This window comes from Nyctereutes procyonoides, unplaced genomic scaffold (genome assembly GCF_905146905.1).
Source record: "Nyctereutes procyonoides isolate TBG_1078 unplaced genomic scaffold, NYPRO_anot_genome, whole genome shotgun sequence".
Classification (NCBI taxonomy): domain Eukaryota; kingdom Metazoa; phylum Chordata; class Mammalia; order Carnivora; family Canidae; genus Nyctereutes; species Nyctereutes procyonoides.
Genome location: NW_026575051.1, coordinates 22216658 through 22236224, shown reverse-complemented (window position 1 = coordinate 22236224; position 19567 = coordinate 22216658). Strand labels below are relative to the sequence as shown.

Here is a 19567-nt window from a genome sequence, read left to right as displayed (position 1 = left end):
TCCAGTGAGTGCTAGCTCAAGAACTTACGATAGCTCCTGAATTTCACTTTGCATCACAGAAATGCAACGCTCCAAAGGAAACTAGCTGTGTTGTAGGCTGATGAATTCATAACTAAATTTACCATAATAACATTAATCTTCACTGATGTATTTTTAAATTTTAAGTTACTATTACAGTTCAAAATCATACTACCTCCTGGAACAGAAATTAGCAAATGGTATGTTACTTGCTTTTTGTTACTCTACCTTCGCAAGGATTCATATATATTCTTGACTTTCATGCTATTGCTTTATAAAATACAATTGTAGGATGTGTCCACAGAGTATAGAGAGTGCAGTATTGAAAACAGTCATGGTACAATTCAGAAAATTGAACCGACAGTTTAATTCATTCAATAAGTTTGGACACCTACCATGTGCCTGATTCTGTAGCTAATTTTTAACAAGTGGAGTAGATTAGCACTTTCTTTAATGTAATACTCCTAAATTCATGGCTAAAAGCCAGGTTATTTGAGTGCAAAATGTTTGAGGAAAAAAAGTTGCCTTACTTTTGCAAAGCCTACATTTGACATTAGTCTTAGAACATTGTGTCTCCCTAACATGACTGCGAGGCTTTTAGTTGCCTACCTTGCAAACTACAATTTCACTGCAAATTTCAAGGGTCTTATATTTCTGTACTTCATAAAAGCAAGCTTTTGAAGCATTTCTGGGTCTTGGTGACATGAAATAAAGCAATGTCATGTATGTGTGGATGCTCAGGTCCCTTTTAGATCTACATTTCTATATTGCATGGTTTCCGTAAATGAGAAATAGACACAGTGAAAAATTGTAACTCCTTATCCATCCATTTTTAAAACTCTAGGTTGAGTTCAATAAACAGCTTAGGTAATTTTTTGGATTCTCAAAATTGTCTATCATGGTACTGAGTACCTAAAAAACGTTCAATAACTTTTATTTGATTGATTAAAAGAAAACTTCTACAGTTTTATTTGAGCCCTAAAATAGAATTTCTGAGATTTATAAGCCAATATAAATATTTAATAAACAGCACAGAGGCCATAAAATGCTAAGTCCCTCAGGACCCTACCTCAGAATTTTACATTGTCATACCTGATTTTATACCATTTCCATACAAGTGAGAAAATAAATAAATCTACAGTTTATTTAATAGCATAAATGATGTTCAGAGAAAGAATTAGGGCTCAGTCCTTTTGAATACATAAAAAATTTCACCAGATTTACCGATGATATATTTCCTTTCAGAGATTAAGGAAAATGTAAGAGCTTTGAACTCAATGAATGTATCATGTCATCTTGTTGCCAGTTCATACACCTTAGCCTTCAACAGGCAGAAGAAGGTATGAGAAGAGAAGGAAATCTCCTGTAGCAGGGGCCTATTGCTCTGTTAAGTATACACAAGATACGGGAAGTACAACTCTATGTATTCATATTATATTTTTCTGAGAATAATAGGCATGGCCCACAAATATAGAGGTTCTTTTAACATACATATGTTATACTACTTTGGTGCCTTTTCCACATGTTTCATGGTTTTCCTTTGGAGTGGAATGAATAAATCACAGAGATGAAAAGTGCAACATAGGGAATATAGTCAATGGCATTATAATAGTTTTGCATGGTGATGGATGGTAACTACACTTGTGGTGAGCACCATATAAGGTACAGACTTGTTGAATCACCATGTAATATACATGAAACTAATGTAACATTGTGTATCAACTATATTTCAATGAAAAAAATCCATTTAAAAGAAAAATTTCATTTAGAAATGGAAATGTTACCTTTCTTGCTTCTTTGATCATCTTCCGAATAGTTTCCTTAATTGTAAGTAACTGTGCTCTTGGTGGATGAAAGAGGAGGTCTATATGGGTGCCTCCCAAGAGTCCAGGCATCACATATGGCCAGCCTAAGTCAAGATTTGGAGCTTCCACATCAGACTCAATGGGCCAGTAAGTCCCTGAAGATGAGGTATCATCATAGGAGTTATCAGTGCTGTGTGCTGTACTTTGTGCAACTTTCTGGACGTTTTTCAAAATATAATTAATTTCTTCTTCAGCTAGGAAGTCTGATACTCGTTCCTTGGCAAGAAATTCTTGGTATGCTTCTAACCCATGTTCAATTAGTGCATCAATGGCTACTCGATACCATTCCTTGTAGTGAGGCTCAATGTAATTGTCTGATTTACACTCATCATTCAACGAGGACAGCATTGATGAAGTTTCCATGCTTGCAAGCATTTGACAACAGCACTCTCAAATGTCCATCCATACAATGATGAGAGGTATCTGGGTGTTTGAAAAGAAGGAAATAGAGATCAAATTCTGTAATGAAATTTTTTAATGATCCACAGAAATCATTATTTTTGCATTTATTCGTTTCTACTACCAGTAGCTCTATAGGACACACACATCACATCCAAAGTGGCATTAATTGCACCATAATTCACATACGTATTACAAATAAGCTAAACAGATTTCCTTTTGCAGGTCACTAGTTGATTTTCCTTCTCCAAGGTACCTCTACTTTCAGTTTCTCACCTAAAGAAAAACATCTCCCCTTCTCTGACATCCAGGAAGGTCACTCTTCTTAATTTTAATCTGAGACTACACATGGTCATATCCATTCATTTCTATACTTTTTTTTTTAATTTGGGTTTTACAATATTTTAAAATAGAATATAATCAGTACCTGGACATCCATTAATATAAGTTTTACTAGTTACTTGTTATGCAGATACTCACATGCTAAGGGAATATAAAAAGCATGAAATACTTGCCTTCCAGAAATGTATTAATTAGTTGGAGAGGCAAAATATACACACAAAACTGTCTCTTACCACTTTGAAGAAAGCCATATATTGCTAAGGGCCAAAATTAGTACTGCCTGTAGTCAATGCTTTCAGATGAAAGCAAATAGAGATCAATACAGAATAAATGATTTAAGTATATCCTTATGCAGGTCATAGGCTTCAGTTGAATCTGAGGTACTAAGTAAAAATATGATTAGGTGGCAAGAAGGAATATTTTAATTCACACAAGAGTGGAAAACATAGCAAAAGCACAGAACAGATAGGAGCTTGATACATTCGTAAGTTAGTAAAAAACAAAAACAAAAACTACTTGGTCTGCTGGAAAGCAGATTCTTTTCACTAGAAGTAGGAGATAAATTTTAATAGACCTGGTGAAGCCAGGTGTTGAGGGACATGGTAGAATTTTGTGGTTCAACAAAACCAGTCTTTAAAACAATTAGTCTGGCACTATCAGGGGAAAGAGGGAGAGACAAGTAGCTAAGTCTTTCAGTGTTTAAACACCCAGTGAAGAAGTGACAGGAATATTCAGGAGCTGGTTCAAAGTAAGAACTCCTGAGATCTGATAGTTTGACAGCATTTAGGTGATGAAGAAATTTAAGATATCAAAGATAACTCAAGGAATTCTCTTAGGAATTCAAATCTGCCTAACCAAGCTCGTACCTCAACTCTCACAATGCCCACAGACCATCATTCATCCAATCCTTCACTGTGTAAGATCACACACTAGACTTTATCTCAACCAAATAAGGGACTTTACAATCTTTCGAAGCCAAGCTCTCCATTGTGTAGACTCAAACAAAACTCAGCTTTATGATGTGCTATGAGCACTAAAGGAATAATTTCACCAAAAACATCTTTGTCAAGGGCCCTATTCTAATTTAAGATTTTCCACTCAACCCAGTGTTTTCGGACTCAAGACTATCTTAACTCAAACCTAATTTGGGAGGGTAACCCACAAAGCCATTACCATCTATTAACTCCTCAGATCAAAAGATGTAACAAATCACTAATCATACAGAGGAGTTGTGAAGGAATGGAAAACAGAGCCACAAGTTTTGCTGAAAAGGTGGGGAGATCAGAAAAGATTCAGCACCCATACTAAGGCAGAGCTAAAGAATAAGGAAGACAAAAGGGTCCACTTGATTCTTTTAGTGGAGACAATCCTATCTGAATTCCTAGGCTCAAAATTTTTTACCAACAAAGTCTTAAAGTATAGAAAGCCCAAAGATTAAAATGATACAAGAAAATAAAACTAAATAAAATATGTTTGTGCTACTTTCAGGTACTACGTAGAGGCCAGGGATGCTATTAAACATACTTCCATATACAAAGGACAGCTACCTGCATTAAGAAATTATCTGGCCCAAAATGTCAATGGTGCCATGGTTGAGAAATCTTCCTCAAGTTCCTCACTTAATATGCATGGTATTGTACTACTAATTAAAGACCTTTTGACACTCATTAAAGTTCTTTTGTGCACATAATACTGGACTCATTTTAACAAAGAAATAAGATTTTCATTTACTTGATAGAATCAATCCATTGGAATAGAGTTTAGTTCCCCAAGACTTAGTGAGGTGTGGTGTTCATTTGACAATTCCAGTTCATGAAGGGATGGCATCCAGTGATCCCATGAAAATCACATCTGTTATTTGTAATTGCTTAAGACAGTAGTTAACTGTTGGTTGTTTACAAAAATCTTAAATTTTCTTAGCATTTATTTCCTAATTTTTAAAATGTAACTTTTGGATTCCTATAATATGTGAGGTTAAACACCTATTATCTACTTAGAAGTTAAAATGCACAAAGTGCTTTAAAAAAAACCATTGATTCCCAAGTTTTATCTACATAAATATACTCTGCAACTGTAAAAAAAAAAAATCATTCTTGAGCTATAGGTAAACTGCGAAATCACAGAGATCAAGAGGACCATGAAAGCAAAATAAAACCATGAGGACAGAGACAAAAAGTTAATGAGGGAAAAAAACAAAACAAAACAACAGAAGATGAAAAAAGTAAAACACTATATAGGATTAATCAAATATGAATGCCAGATGCAATGCAGAAAAACACATCATAGAAAAAATGCAATGGCTATGAGCGTGGAAGCTGAGATATTACATAAGAGTTAAGATAAAAAATAAATATGCTTGATTTCATCCTGCTAGAGAAGCTATACCCTCTAACCACTGCCTAGAGATACACATTTATCACAAGAGCTGTTTACAAGGGATAATTGTGAAGGAACTATTTAGAAACAAATTTTAAGGGAGAACAGTAAGGTAATGGTACTTGCATAAGTATTACAATAAAACAGCACCTGTATTTAGTTACAGATTTAATATGGCACTCTCAAGAGCTCAACTGCTGAACTTTTTAAGGGTGTAATTTGAGGACAAAATTAATTGGGTATACCTTTAAGCATTAAGCTGCATTATTTTATTAATAAACATTAAAAACTCCTAGAAAGTATATATAAATATATATAATAGTTAATGAGTAAAGAAAAATAAAATTTCACTATCATGTAAAAGCTAAACTGACCACTAAAGGTCATCTGCTAGTTAAGTGACGCATTCCAAAAAAATTGGCTTATAAAATAAGGGTTTCAAATCCATGCCTCAAAAGCATTACACATTTATTTGATATTGAATCTTTGGTGTGATTTGTGGAAAGTATAAATCCTAAGTGTTAAATCTATAAAGGATACAAAACTAGGTATTAAACATTAGATTTCAATTCATGGGCTACTCTGGAAAATGTTTTGGCAGTTTTATCATAAAACTAAATATGCAAATAACATACTTGTTTATGGTTTCTGATCTGATAAGATTCATTAAAAAGACTTCTGAAACAACAGGTTAGTGGAAAAATGCTCCAAAGAGAAATTACAACTTTCTTATCACAAATAGTTGGAGGTTATGGTTACTAATGTACAAGCAGATGATCGAATGTCAAGACTTTGAAAGAAACACAAAAAGGATCACAGCTGCTGGTATCTCCAAAATCCTCTTCCCACTTCTGTCTTAGGCTGTTAGTATACAACTTCTAAATGCTGTTAAACAATGTCCTCTAACAAGGTATGTTCAAGTACAAGCCCTCGGTACCAGTGAATGTGATCTTATTTGGAAATAGTGTCTTCTTTGCAGACATAATCAAGTAAGATGAGGTCATATTTAATCCATGGTCCACAACAGTTGAAAATTATGTATCTCTTTTTCCCTTGAATTTTTAGCTGTCTAGATTGTGTTTGACTTGGAATTTGATTACCAGAAACTTAAGATGACAATTAAAATATTAAAGATGATACTATTAAATTTAAAAATTGACTATAATAGTCAAGTTGTCAAGTACAATTTCGTATCAAATTTTGGCATCCAAACTTATTTAAAAATTCTCAGCTGGCTTTATAGTAATACTTACAACAAAATGGCCCAAGAGTACCAATTGCAGTCTTACACAGAGTCTGATTTTCAGCAGGCCAAAGAAAACATGAACACACAGCACACGCAGTCCTAGGGTTCTAGTTGCAAATATCTCCATAGGTAGATCACAAATAGAATCACCTATCTTATCAAACTCATGAAAACTAAATACCTCCAATTCATTTTATAAATAAAAAATATAAATTTTTATAAATAAAAATTCCATTTGTTTAATATCTGAACATTTATTAATTTCTTTAAATTCGGCAATGGTGTGGTGTTATTGCTTTCATGTCAAAGTACTTAATTCCAGGGTTTGTGTATATTACCTGTTACTCAATATATTTTCCATCCCCAGTTTAAATGATAGACCAGATATAAGAATATAAAGACTCCCAATATATGTTAACAACATTAAAACATAATCGTTTACTGTCATTGGAATCATGAAGTAATTCCTATAGAGAAATTCATAGAAAAAACAATAAACATTTTTCTCAGAGAGCGTACACTAGATAGTCAAACTGCAGAGGAATACTCTATGCATAGCTTAAAATGCAAGTGGAATTACTCTATGCATGGCTTAAAATGCAAGTGAAATTAAAGCAAATTACTGTTTTATCAACAACTTAACTGCTCCAGAATAGCATTCTATCATGATACTAGCATTCCAGAAGCTCTAATGAAAAGAATAAGGTCATCCTAATGGGATTGTATCTTGTGCTATAAAGTGTTCCATCTTGTCCTGAACCTGATCAATATATGTAACAATCGTTCAGATGAATCAATAGAAACACATTGATACAGTTTGCAGAAACAAACAGCATATATATTAGGTGCCAGAATTAATATTTTAAATGATCTTAAGATCAGAAGAGTCATCTTTTAATTGTGTGAAGAGGGAGAGTAGGGTTGAGTGAAAAATCACTGGTTGGTTCAGTGACACAGAGTGGGTGAGATGGCCCAAGTTTTGTCTTCTACTCTGCCACATACTGGTCTTAAATTTTTGGTCATGAAATTTCAGGGGTCTGAGCCTCATGTCCCTCATCAGTAAAATGGGTAAAAGAACAGTACTGACTGCAAAAGGACTAAATGAGATAAAAAGCTCTCAACTCTGTATCAGCCATAAAGACTACTAAAATAAATTGTTAGATAGTAATGAAAGATGACTTCAAACACTTCCATTTTGACCTCAGTGTGTACTTTCTAATTGACTAAATTCTTCTTCCCAGCTTATCTCTTAACTCAGGCAAAAGACCCTACAGGCAAAACATCCCATGATGGGAATTTCAAGCAATAAGAACTGCTCTGAGCCAGCAAGATTCCTTCTGACTGACTCCAAGACAATTATCACCTGACCTCTTCTGCTCATCTGCATTTGCCCACTGACCTTTGTCCCACATTTTCCTTATAGAAATGTGGAAGTGCAACGCCTAGGTGGCTCAGGGGTTGAGCATCTGCCTTTGGTTCAGAGCATGATCCTGGAGTCCTGGGATTAAATCCTGCATTGGGCTTCCTGCATGGAGCCTGCTTCTCCCTTCCTCTACCTATGTCTCTGCCTCTCTCTGTGTGTGTCTCATGAATAAATAAATAAAATCTTTAAAGAAAAAGAAGAGAAAGAATAAAGAAAAAGAAAGAAAGAAAGAAAGAAAGAAAGAAAAGAAAGAAAGAGAAAAAGAAAGAAAGAGAAAGAAAGAAAGAAAAAAGAAAGAAAGAAAGAAAGAAAGAAAGAAAGAAAGAAAGAAAGAAAGAAAGAAAGAAAGAAAAGTATTTTCAGCACTTTGGAGACAGACTTTGAAGTGCTGGTCCACTGTCTCCCCAGAGGTGGCCTCACTACAATAAACTTTCTCAATTCACTACTTCTTGTCTGCCTTTGGATTTTGTAAGCAGCGAGTGGCTGAGCCTGAGCTTTTGGATCCCTGAACCCCCACACCCTAGTAACAGTAATATAGGAGAGAATTTTACTTAACAATAAGGCTCTATTTTTCTCTTATTTTCTTCATGAGTATCCACTTTCTGTATATAATCAAGCAGAGGACAGATCTTTGAAAGAGTCCTATCATGTGCAATGAGTTGGGCTCCAGGGCACCCTTGACAAAATTCTAACAAGATATTCATTTTACCTGCTGAAAAGATCTGTAATACCCACAAACTTGCTAAGGTTTTTTGGGGGAGGGGAGGTGGTTAAAAAAGTGCTTCTAGGGATCCCTGGGTGGCGCAGCGGTTTAGCGCCTGCCTTTGGCCCAGGGCGCGATCCTGGAGACCCGGGATCGAGTCCCACGTCGGGCTCCCGGTGCATGGAGCCTGCTTCTCCCTCTACCTGTGTCTCTGCCTCTCTCTCCCTCTCTCTCTGTGTGACTATCATAAATAAATAAAAATTAAAAAAAAAAAAAAGTGCTTCTAGTGTGACAAGAACTGCCTAATGTCCTTCATCTCAGTTTCTCAGTTTCTCCTAAGTCAGTCTTCATAATTCAACTTTTTTTTTTTTTTTTTTGAGAGAGAGAGAGAGAATTCACTGGAGCAAGCACAGGTAGAAGAAAGAGTGCAGAGGGAGGGGAGAGAGAATCTTCGGCAGGCTGGATCTCAGGACCCTAAGATCATGACCTGAGCTGAAATCATGAGTTGGATGCTTAACCTGGGAGCCCCTTAATTTTCTTTTTTGAACTTAAAGAATATTCTACACACCAATTTTCAAATGCAAAACAAAAAGCCAAGACAGTCAAAATCTGCCTCTAGTAGTTTTAATAGCAAAGAAAAATGATGACACTCTATGGGTAACAAGCATGTTATCAAACTATATGAGAACAGAGTTATAATTAAAGAAAGTTCATCTAAAAATAAAAATAAAAACACATACGTAAAATTGAAAGTGGCTACCCTGGAGAGGTGGTTTTATGGGTGATTTTTAAAAACTTCTTTACACTTTTCTGTATTTACCAAATTTTTATCAATATATATGTATTCTTTTGCTTTGGGGACAAATGAATTTTTAAGAGATTTATTCCAATAGTTATTTTTTACTTTAGAATACCCTCCTGTTTTTTCCATTTATGTACTAAGTTGACTGTCATAGGGAATTCAAAATGCCTCATCTAAAACAGTTTAATAATTCTTACAGAGCAACACATAAACAAGTACAGAATATGGGAAACTAAAGCTATATAGGTTCAGTGACCAAAAAGGAAAAAAAAAATTAAAATAACTGCATACACTTCATGAGGTCTGAATAAGTAGCTCACGGTGTGCTGTGCTATCCCCAACTTCCTGGTGAAGGAACAGAGTCCCTGTAAGGAGCTTATATAGCAATGTTGCACATATTACCACCTTCCAAGCATTATTTAAATGCATTACTCTCTATCTTCTTCACTAGACTATAAACTCTGTGATGGTGGAGATTATCTCTGTTTAGCACGATTATTAATGCTCAGTACATAACTGTTACATAACAAGCTAATAATACACTTATTTAATAACTCACTATAACATTATGAGAGCTGATTATGATAGGCCAAAAAATCCTGAAGGGTAAGTATTTTTAAATGATAGTACCCATGCAGAACTCTTCAGACTGAAGCACCTATTTGTTTCTATTAAATGGAGGTTAGTTTTTTGATACAAAATACTGCCCACAGAACAGGACTCTTAAAAGAGTAATTAGAAACCCCCTGAGCATTATAAAACTAATTAGATAAATCCATAGATCTCTATAAAAATAAACATAAATACTAATTTCAAATGAGCACTTTGTCAGTAGGATAGAAATGTTATCAAGTGTCATTTGGGAATTCTCCCCTAAGAACTGCATTTTGAAATGTTTAATTATGTTAAAGTCATTCTGAAAATAGTTTCTGGGTATTTAATCTTCATGAAATGAAGTTCTAAGTCTTGTTTTTCAACATAGTGATACAAATTAGCTGTAAAGTAGGACTTATTTCTCTCCTGTTTTTGATATCACTTCTGTTATAATATGAACTTATTTCAGCAGGAAGGATTCACTGGGTGTTTAAATGGATTATGATTATAGATGTGTAGTATACCATTAAGGTGAAATTAGAGTATTTATTCCAGAGCAGTGCTGAGTTTAAAAGCCCATATTTTCCAACATGGTAAAACAGCAGTGTAAGGCTGAAGTTTATCCAACACACAACATCCGATGCAAATCTAGATTCTGGTTTCAAGAAGTGTGTGTATATCTCTCTACACTAAAGGTAGGCAAAACTTACAACAGGATCAGTATCTGGGTTTTTGTTTATTTTCCTTGAGAATGCTACAGTACTAGGGGAAATGATTTTTAAGTGACTACTGTTACTGCCAATGGTATCTGAAAATCATTGCCAAGATATTCTCAATACTGGATTGAGGGACAGAAGGTAAGAATTTCCTTCTTAAGTCATCAAAGCTATTTATTTTCCTGCTGTCTGGGCTTGGACTTGGGAACTTGACTTAGCTGTACCTTCACTCTTCTATGGCAATATTCTCCCCAGGATAATGTCATCTAGTCTTCCATCAGAAAATATTCTATATCCATGATGACTCGAAAATCTCTAGATGTGACTGCTCCCCCATGCTCCAGACTCATATATTCAGCTGGTTTCTAGACATATTCCCTGGCTTACAGTCTTTACAGGGAACATGCCAAGTTAATTCTCATTTTAGGATGTTTTCAATAGTTGTTCCAACAGCTTGGAATTCTCTTTCTTTTCGTTCTTATTCATGGGGCACCTCCTTAGAGAGGTCTTCCAGACCTCCCATTTTAAAAAGGACCTACCCTCTCTGCCATGTTTAATTCTATTACCTGGTTTTATTTAACATTGAGCACTTATTATTATGTAAAAATAATCAAGGCATTTGTTTACTTGCCATTGCCTGTATCCCCATAACTAAAATGAAAGTTGCTCAAAGGCCACTATGCTGTTTATTCTAATTTATCTGTGCCTCTGTCATATTGGGAATTCCTTATTTTGACTATCACTGCTGTTTAGTTAAGGCCTATTGTCTTACATTTTAAGTATGCTGAGATCAATGTTCCATTCTTCTCTTACTCTTAATCACAAAGGGGAAATAACAAGAGGTCTATTTCCTCACCCTCATCAGTCTGTCTTACCAACCCTCCCCACTTCAAAGCACCTATCTACAATTCCCTGATTACCACCGGAAGTGGGTTCAAGATCTCTCAACCTCAGTTTCTGAACCTCTGTATGATACAGAACAAGGACTTGATATATTTAGATGAGAGCACCACTAGCAACAAGGGCCCTACCAAGTGAAATGTTGAACGCGTCTCCGATGTCTTCTTGTCCCAGCTTTTGAATCTACGTAAGACAACAGAAAGTCAATCTTGGTATACACTGACATTTACAGAAGAACAGGTGCTGTAGGAAAACATCATAAACAAGTGTTCCAATATGAACTAGTAAAGTGGCTTTCCAAATACAGATAACAAAAACAGTGTCCTTCATCTATGAAAAAGTGAAAGTTTGCAAATAAAATGTCTTAAGAAAATGTATTTTCCTTATGCATGTTAGTAATGAATGGCTATCAAAAGTCAGTGTTTTATGTATTTAGCAGCAATAAAAAAAGACCTTGGACTATTAAAAAGTAGAGGTTTGGGGCGCCTGGGTGTTCAGTCTGTTAAGCATCTGAGACTCTTGATTTCGGCTCAGGTCATGATCTCAGGGTCCTGAGACAGAGCCCTATGCTGTGCTCCTGGTCTACTTATCCCTTTCCCTCTGCTCCTCCCCTGACTTGCATGTGCGAGCTCTGTCTCTCTAGAATAAAGAAACAAAAATATTTTTAAAAAATAAAAGTAGAGGTTTATAAGAGAAATAATATTGCAGAAACTGTGCAAGTGGACACAAGTTTATTTAGTTAACATGCCAAAAAATATGAAGTGTTAATAACCTATCTAGCGTGGAAAGATTTTAATTTGTATAATTTAATTTGTATAAAGAGCCATATAAGTAAACAGAACATGTAAAGCAATCTCAATGTCTAGCAAGCCTACATTAGTCTTTTCCCTCAGGATTCACTTTTAATTAAGCCTGTGTAGATAGCTATATCAGAGATGAAATGAAGTACTTCTTTTTTACTTTCCCTCAGAAATACCCAAAAAAAATCTGATTGGAAACCTAGCCCACCCTACTTTAGATCTTTTGTTGTTTTCTTCATTGGCTCCTCTCACTTGCTCATAGAACACTTGCACACACAGAAGTTAACCAAAAAGGTATAAATAAATATATATTTTTTAAAATGGGGGGGGATCTCTGGGTGGCTCAGCGGTTTGGTGCCTGCCTTTGGCCCAGGGCGAGATCCTGGAGTCCCGGGATCAAGTCCCACATCGGGCTCCCGGCATGGAGCCTGCTTCTCCCTCTGCCTGTGTCTCTGCCTCTCTCTCTCTCTCTCTCTCTCTAATAAATAAATAAATAAATAAATAAATAAATAAATAAATAAATAAATAAATCTTTTATAAAATGCTGCTGGATTTGTAAAGATGGGTTTCTAGGTCTTGTGGATTACACATAAACAGTGTTCCTTCACAATTGTGCTAAATTCCTGTGACAGTGGTTCTACTCTGGGTAACAGTAATGACTGAGCAAAGGCTGATCCTTATAAAGCTCTAGTCATCTTCTATAAACTAGACCTGAACCAGAAACTGCACCTGGCAGCTCTTATGTTTCACTCCCATTTGTCTGTAAGGCCCACACCGGTGTAAGCATGATGGAAAAGAGAGAAGATACCCCAAATAATGATACCACTGTGCTAGGATATGAAAATCAAACATAATAATTAGTTTCTTTAACTCAAGTCATTTATTCTATGTGTGACACATGCATATAACTAATTAGGATGTTCACGGGCTTCTGTCCCAACTTCTGCGGAACTTTATTTTGGGTCCAATAGCCTTAGGGTACTTTTGATTTTCTTTAGTATCATTTTCCTACTGAAATTTCTTTAAAGTAAGTTTTGATTATATGTACAGTTGATCCCTACTTAGGTTTTTTTGACTTTGAACCTTTCTACATTAGATGCTGACACTAAAGAGTACCTTTCCTATGATAAACCCAGTTTTCAATCCATCAATTAATAAACATTGCAACTTACTGCAGAGGCTGTGGGCATGTTAATATCCAGTTTCAGTAACACCATTCTTCTTTTTATTCTTATTTGTACTCTTATTTGAATATTTTATTGAAACTTCAACTTATTTTATGTCAGTTTTAGGAAAATGGAAAAATGAAAGTCTCTATGTTAGTAAAATGCTTATCTAAGAAGCTGAGTATAATAACGGCAAAAATGGTAATTATTGAACATGTCAAAGAAGGTAAATCCTTAGTTTTAATCAGATGATCACTGAACACACGTACACATGTCAGAACCATGTTGTTGAATAGTGTTAGGGTTAAGGTTAGGGTTCTAACCTAACCCTAAATGATTCTAACATTTAAAGTATAACTGGCAATTTTATTTATATTTGATCTCTTATAAAATTACCTCTGCAATATATGTTATTGATTTTCATATTATTTGAATCTTATAGGTTTTTAGAAGCCCACAATGTACCAAAATAGAAAAGTGTACTGATACTGAGAGATGACAGACAGAAATAAAGACAAATAGGTGAAGAGATGGAGAGATAGCCACATAAATAGAAGTAGGGAATGGGAGAGAAGGAAAAAGAAAAGATGAGAGGTGGAACAGAAAATGAAGATGAGCTTAAGGATGAAAGGGGATGAGGAAAGAAGGGAGGTGAAGACAGAGGAAAAGAAAGAAAAGGAAGAGAAGCATGGAGAAGGAACAAAGAGGCCAGAAACCGCCGCAAGATTGGACAAAAGATTAGAGAGACAAGAAGAGATGAAGGGAAGGAAGGCATGTATTTGAAGCAAGAAGTCACTGGGGTGAGGGCGGGGGGAGACTTGGTCACTAGCTTCTCACTCTAAGAACTTGGCTGGCTTTTGCCCTTCTCTAACAAATAATTCAGAAGTCACATTTATTCAAGAAAAAGGCAATTATTTTAAAACAACAGAAACAGCTGTTGAATGAGTCAGAGGAGACTAAGTAGTTGGAGCAATGTGCTGTTAAGAATGAAAGCCATCATTGCCTGTGCATGGAAATAAATGACAGCCTGGACAAAAGTTCTGCTGAGTGACTCTACTGCAGCCACTGAAGTGGAAGATGCCACTTTTTGGTGCTTTGAAAACTGCCTTTTCTTCCCCAAAAGAGAAATGCTCATTTAATCAGAGAAGCAACCTGACAATAAATAGAGTACTAAAACCCTTTGAAATGAAAATGTGACAAAACAAGTAAAAATAATGAGCTTCCCAGTGAGACTGTGGAGAGATGTTAGTTAACATTATTTTATGGTACCCTTAATACGAAGTGATCACAGATAATCTCCCAGTAGGATGGGACACACCTGAGAGGCCAATAGAATTTAGATACTTTGGGGGCACCTGGGTGGCTCAAGTTGGTTAAGCATCTGTCTTTGGCTCAAGTTATGATCTCAGGGTCCTGGGATGGTGCCCCCATCCCCTGTCCTAGGGCTCCCTGCTCAGTGGGGAGTCTGCTTTCTCCCTCTCCCTCTGCCTGTTACTCCCTCTGCCTGTGCTGTCAAATAAATAAAATCTTAAAAAAAAAAAAATTGGGTACTTTGTCCAAAATCACAACTAAGTCAGGTCTGCTAATGTTTAATTTCACAAGTGATTAATGGACATATACACTATCTGCTGGAACATCCAGAGAATATGAAGGAAATCGTAAGTGGACCAGATTCATTAATTTGTTTGTACTTGTAAATGTTATTAGGTCCCTAACTGTAAGCTTCCTGAGATCCAGGAACAGTATCTTATTACCTTCCTACCTAGAGTGAATCAGCACATTGCTCAGCACAAAATAGTGCTGTTTTATGTGCATGTTTAATGGAGAGTATTAGAGCACAAAATCATAACTTTTAGATATCAGGACTGCATAAATTTGCTGTAAACCTTAGATATTAGGACTGCCAGTAACATGGAAATTACACCTGACCCTATGCCAGTTCTCAAAAGGCTGACCATCACAAATTTACCTTCCCCAGAAATGGGTGCAGTCTACAAATCACTTGATATATAGTTCAAAAGATAAAAGTCATGTGCCTTTAGGGGACATCTGGCCTCCCTCCTAAGGACAGTATGAAAATAAAACAAAATTATAAACTGAGTAGTAATTAGATGTCCCTGAGGAAAAGGTTCCTCATATCAGCCATGATCAATGATTCAAACACTTCCCAACACAGACGTGCCCAATGGATGAATAACCCTTATGTCTGGATCATCTCTCCAACCCAGTCTCATCTCCTCACAGCATCACAGCTGCTGAAAACATCATTTGCCTCTCTGATCCCTCATTCCTACCTCCTATATATGTTAACCCCCTGACTTCTTAATAAGCCTTCTCCTTCCCAGTCCCAGAGCCAACTTGCTCCCACTCCACTTCTCCTCCACACATGCCCCTTTTACTGGAGCCCATCATTTCCCCAGTTCCTATGGCAGTAGCCCACAGTTCTCCGTTTCTAAGGATTAGAAGTACGGACCCCCTGGGAACCCTACTCCACCCTTGGGGGCTGGGACAGACATCACAAAACAAGGCTAATGTCCACTGGCCTACCTCAGTAAAAGAGAAGCTCCATCTGAAGGCTTCACATTTTCTCAGAGAATTACTGATGTATTTAATTGTTCAGTGGAGCTTAGGTGCTATTTGTATAAAATTTAATCCAGGGTACCTTAAAATCCATAACCATCAATTAGAACACTATTTGGGGGGTGATAGGGAGACTGTATGTTCATTTTCAAATGATAAACTTGCTAACAAAATTCCTCATACATCCCACTCCCAGATTAAAAATAATTCAATAAACAAAATTACAAAATAAGCAGTAACATTGTGTTTAACAGACATTGAATTGTGAAACACCCCCTGGAACACTCCTATTTTACAAGTTACAGAGAGCAGATATACAAACTTACCTAACTAGCTAGACAAGGACAACTTGTAATTTAATAAATAATTAGTTAAATTAAGCTAAGTGGGGCCTTTTCAAAAGCTCTCCTCCAGCCAGATGTTATAGAAGAGGCCTGCTTTACTGGGAGCACACTTTCTTCCACAAGATTCTCAAGACTTAAAGTGTAATATTACATCTTGGAAACTCATTACTGTATAATATAATTGGACAGGAAACAGGTAGGTGAGTTGCTGCAGCATTAAGTCATGGTCAAGAAAATACTCCATGTATGAACCTCCACCATAAACAATAAGGCGATATCGTAGCAGGAGAAGATATAATAGAAAGAATAATAAAATTAATTAAGCCACCCCAAAAGAGTTTAGTCTGTTATAGTAATAATCTCCAGAGTGTAATCACAAAAGACATTACTGAGTCAGCACCATAGGTGTGGTTTGTCTCCATCTATGCCAATCCCTTTCAGCAACTATTCAATAGGTAAAGTTTCCCACAATAAGTTCTGAGCATCTGTGGTCTAGAATGTGCCAGCTTTAAAGGCAGCATCTACCCAGCCCCTCAACTCTGCAGGGTGCAGCCAGCACTCTTTAATAGGTGTGTACACCACGTGTGCCCTAAACCCAAAAGCCAGGGGGTGGAATTTGAAACAGGAAGGTGTGGGGACTGCCATCATCCTGGGAAACAAACAAAACAAAGACTGACCCCTAACTCCCACTCCATCCGGCTTCACACCATTCTCATTCCCTAGTTATTTTGAAAAATCAACCCAACAAACAAACAAAAACTCGATTTCTCTTCTAAGGCCCTTTCATCACTGCTCCCTTGTCCTATTTCATGTCAGGGCTGATTCAGCCTCAGTCAGGGATTTCCCTGGGGCTCCTGCATTGGTTGGGGATGAGAAAGGGAAAGAGGGGAGGTGCTTGCCAGGAACCTGGCAAAATGTGTAGCAAGTGGGAATCTGGAAATGAGTTGCTGGACATCGTGGTCTCCAGCCTTGACTGTTTGCGCCAGCACGGCTTTCTCTTTGTGTTCTGACCCCCTCTGAGTTCTCCTCTCCACTTCTGGGTCAGAAATGCTAGAACTTAGAACCTCATCACTGCATGCAGAGTCAGCACGGTCGGTATCCTGTGTTCCTTCCCACAGCCTCCTCCACATAAAGCACCATTGTCTCTTTACATCCTCATGCAATAAATAACTGACACACACACATTCTCGGCCTCCGCACACACCTTATAGGGGGTAATCATTCTCCTAACGTGTCACAAAGAATAGGCCTAAAGTCTCCGACTACCTTTCCAGAAGCTATCTCCTCTGGGCACACTGGTTCTCAAAATCTGGTATGTACTAGGGTCACCCTAGCGAGCGAACCAAGGACACAGGCCGCCGACTGGACTCGGGAAAGCACAGGTCTCAACTATTCTTAAGGCAACTGGATTCAAACCGAGGAGATTTCGTCCAGAATAACGCTTGTCTTGCTTTCCCAGTCCACCCGCACTAGACACCTAAAGACACACGCGCTCTTGGGCAGCCTGCGCCCCCTCGGCTGGCCGGCCCGCGTCCCCGGTTCCCCCCTCCCGCCAGGCCCTTCCAGACCCCGCCCCCGTCCCCTGCCCCCCCTGCCCCCCCTCTCCCCGGCCCCCCTGCCCCGGGGCCTGCCGCGCGCTCCAGAAGCGGAGAGGAAACCAGTCCCGCGTCCACGGTGGGCGGCGCCTGCCCTGGAGGAACCCGAGCGCGCCCCGCCGGAGACCTGACTTTTCAAACTTCCCCACGCGCTCTCAGCCGCCCGACGATGGAGGAGAGTTGACCAGACAGAGGAAAGGGGTTTCTGCACCCCGGAGAGCTGCCGGTCCCGCCCCCACCCCCCCCCGCCCCGGTGCTCGCCATCCCTCCTCCCCCGCCGGGCCAGCCCACCGCGCGTGCAGCCTCGGGAGCCCCCGCCCGCCGCGGCCGGGGGGGGCCCCCCGAGCCCCACTTACGGCCAGGAGCGCCCCGAGCCGCGCGCCGCCGCGCCAGCCGCCCGACGTTTGGCGCCCAGGAAACGGCGAGGCCGAGGGAGGGGACGGGAGTTACCTGGCGAGCGTCAGGTCCCGGCTGCTTCCCGCCCCGACCGCGCCTCCCGGGCCCGGGCGCACGGCCGAGGGAGGGCGGGCGTGCGGACCAGTCGCAACAAGTCAGAAGCGGTGTCACTGCAACCCCCGCGCAGCCAGAAGGCGTCTCAGGACCTGCCTGAGCTCCCGACACCCAGCCCTCTCCCCACCCAGCCCTCTACCAGCCAAGTATAAAGCCCGCCCTCCCCGTCCGCCCCGCGGGCTCCGGGGCCATTACACGTCCCGACACCTGGGCCCGGGCGAGCAGAGGCCGGGAGCACGGCGGCGCTCACCTGGGAACCGGTGACCTCGGCGGAGCGGGGCTGCGCCCCCACGCACCTCCTTCCTGGGCTCCGGGAGGCGGAGCGCGGGGGCCTCGGGGTTAGAGCGGGGGCGTGGGGGACCGGGTCGCACCTCCCTGGGGAGGGTGGGGCGCGGGCAGCCTGCAGGAGATCGTGCCAATCAGCAGCCGGCTCTGCAGACCCCTACCCAACTGCAGGGGGCTTTGCAGGCTTGGGAAGCCGCAGGCGGTGGAAAGGTGGTAGAAGCGGCGCTTGTGCACGTACCTTTTTATGGGAAAGGGAAATTCTAAACATCATCAAAGATTTGGTATCGACTTTGGAGGACCCTGGTTGTTGAGTTGAGATGGAAAAGATACTGTTTAAAACGGGAATACCTGCGTGAAAAGCAGGCCACTCACTCTAGGTGGGCTGCTGTGGAGCAGTGTTCGGGGAATGACGGCATTATGTGGTTTCAACGTAAATTGCAGCAATTAATAAAACTTATGTTTTAAAATTTTGTCTACACCTCAATAACTCTCGGGAATGTTTCCAACAACTGGATGATCATATAGTCTTCAAAACATAGCCGCTTGCAGCAAACGTTAAAAATGCACCCTAGAACGGGAAAAAAATGAAGCTGGGGGTAATAATAAGCCTATTTTAAGCTTTGGGCATAATATGTAAATTATCATAAAATGGAATTGACCTTAAAAATGACTTTTATGGATATTTTGCTCTGAATAAAGTACCTGGGGAAAATGCTAAACTATTGGGATTTCAGTTACGTCTTGACTGATGAATCAACTTAGCCTGGAGGATGAGATTTACATATCCTAGATGCTGAAACAGAGCAGAGCAAAGGGCTATGTCAGAAAGTAAAAGCAAGTCCCAAGGGAGAACAAAGATAGGCTTCCCAGATTGTGGTATCTGTGATTTATAGTTTCTTCAAT

General features: G+C 39.1%; 1 protein-coding gene across 4 annotated transcripts in view; it reads right to left on the bottom strand.

Moving 5' to 3' along the window:
- Window positions 1–18647, bottom strand: part of FAM83B (family with sequence similarity 83 member B) — an 81109-nt gene extending 62462 nt beyond the window's left edge. Inside the window, exons 1-3 of one of the 4 annotated variants that reach the window (XM_055330047.1) lie at window positions 18226–18261; window positions 11516–11567; window positions 1803–2306 (exon numbers count right to left, since the gene is read on the bottom strand). In XM_055330047.1, coding sequence (XP_055186022.1) covers window positions 1803–2258 — 456 coding nt within the window. In that variant the 5' untranslated portion in view covers window positions 2259–2306; window positions 11516–11567; window positions 18226–18261. The other 3 variants (XM_055330048.1, XM_055330046.1, XM_055330045.1) reach the window with 3 other exon arrangements.
- Between the last annotated feature and the right edge of the window lie 920 nt (window positions 18648–19567).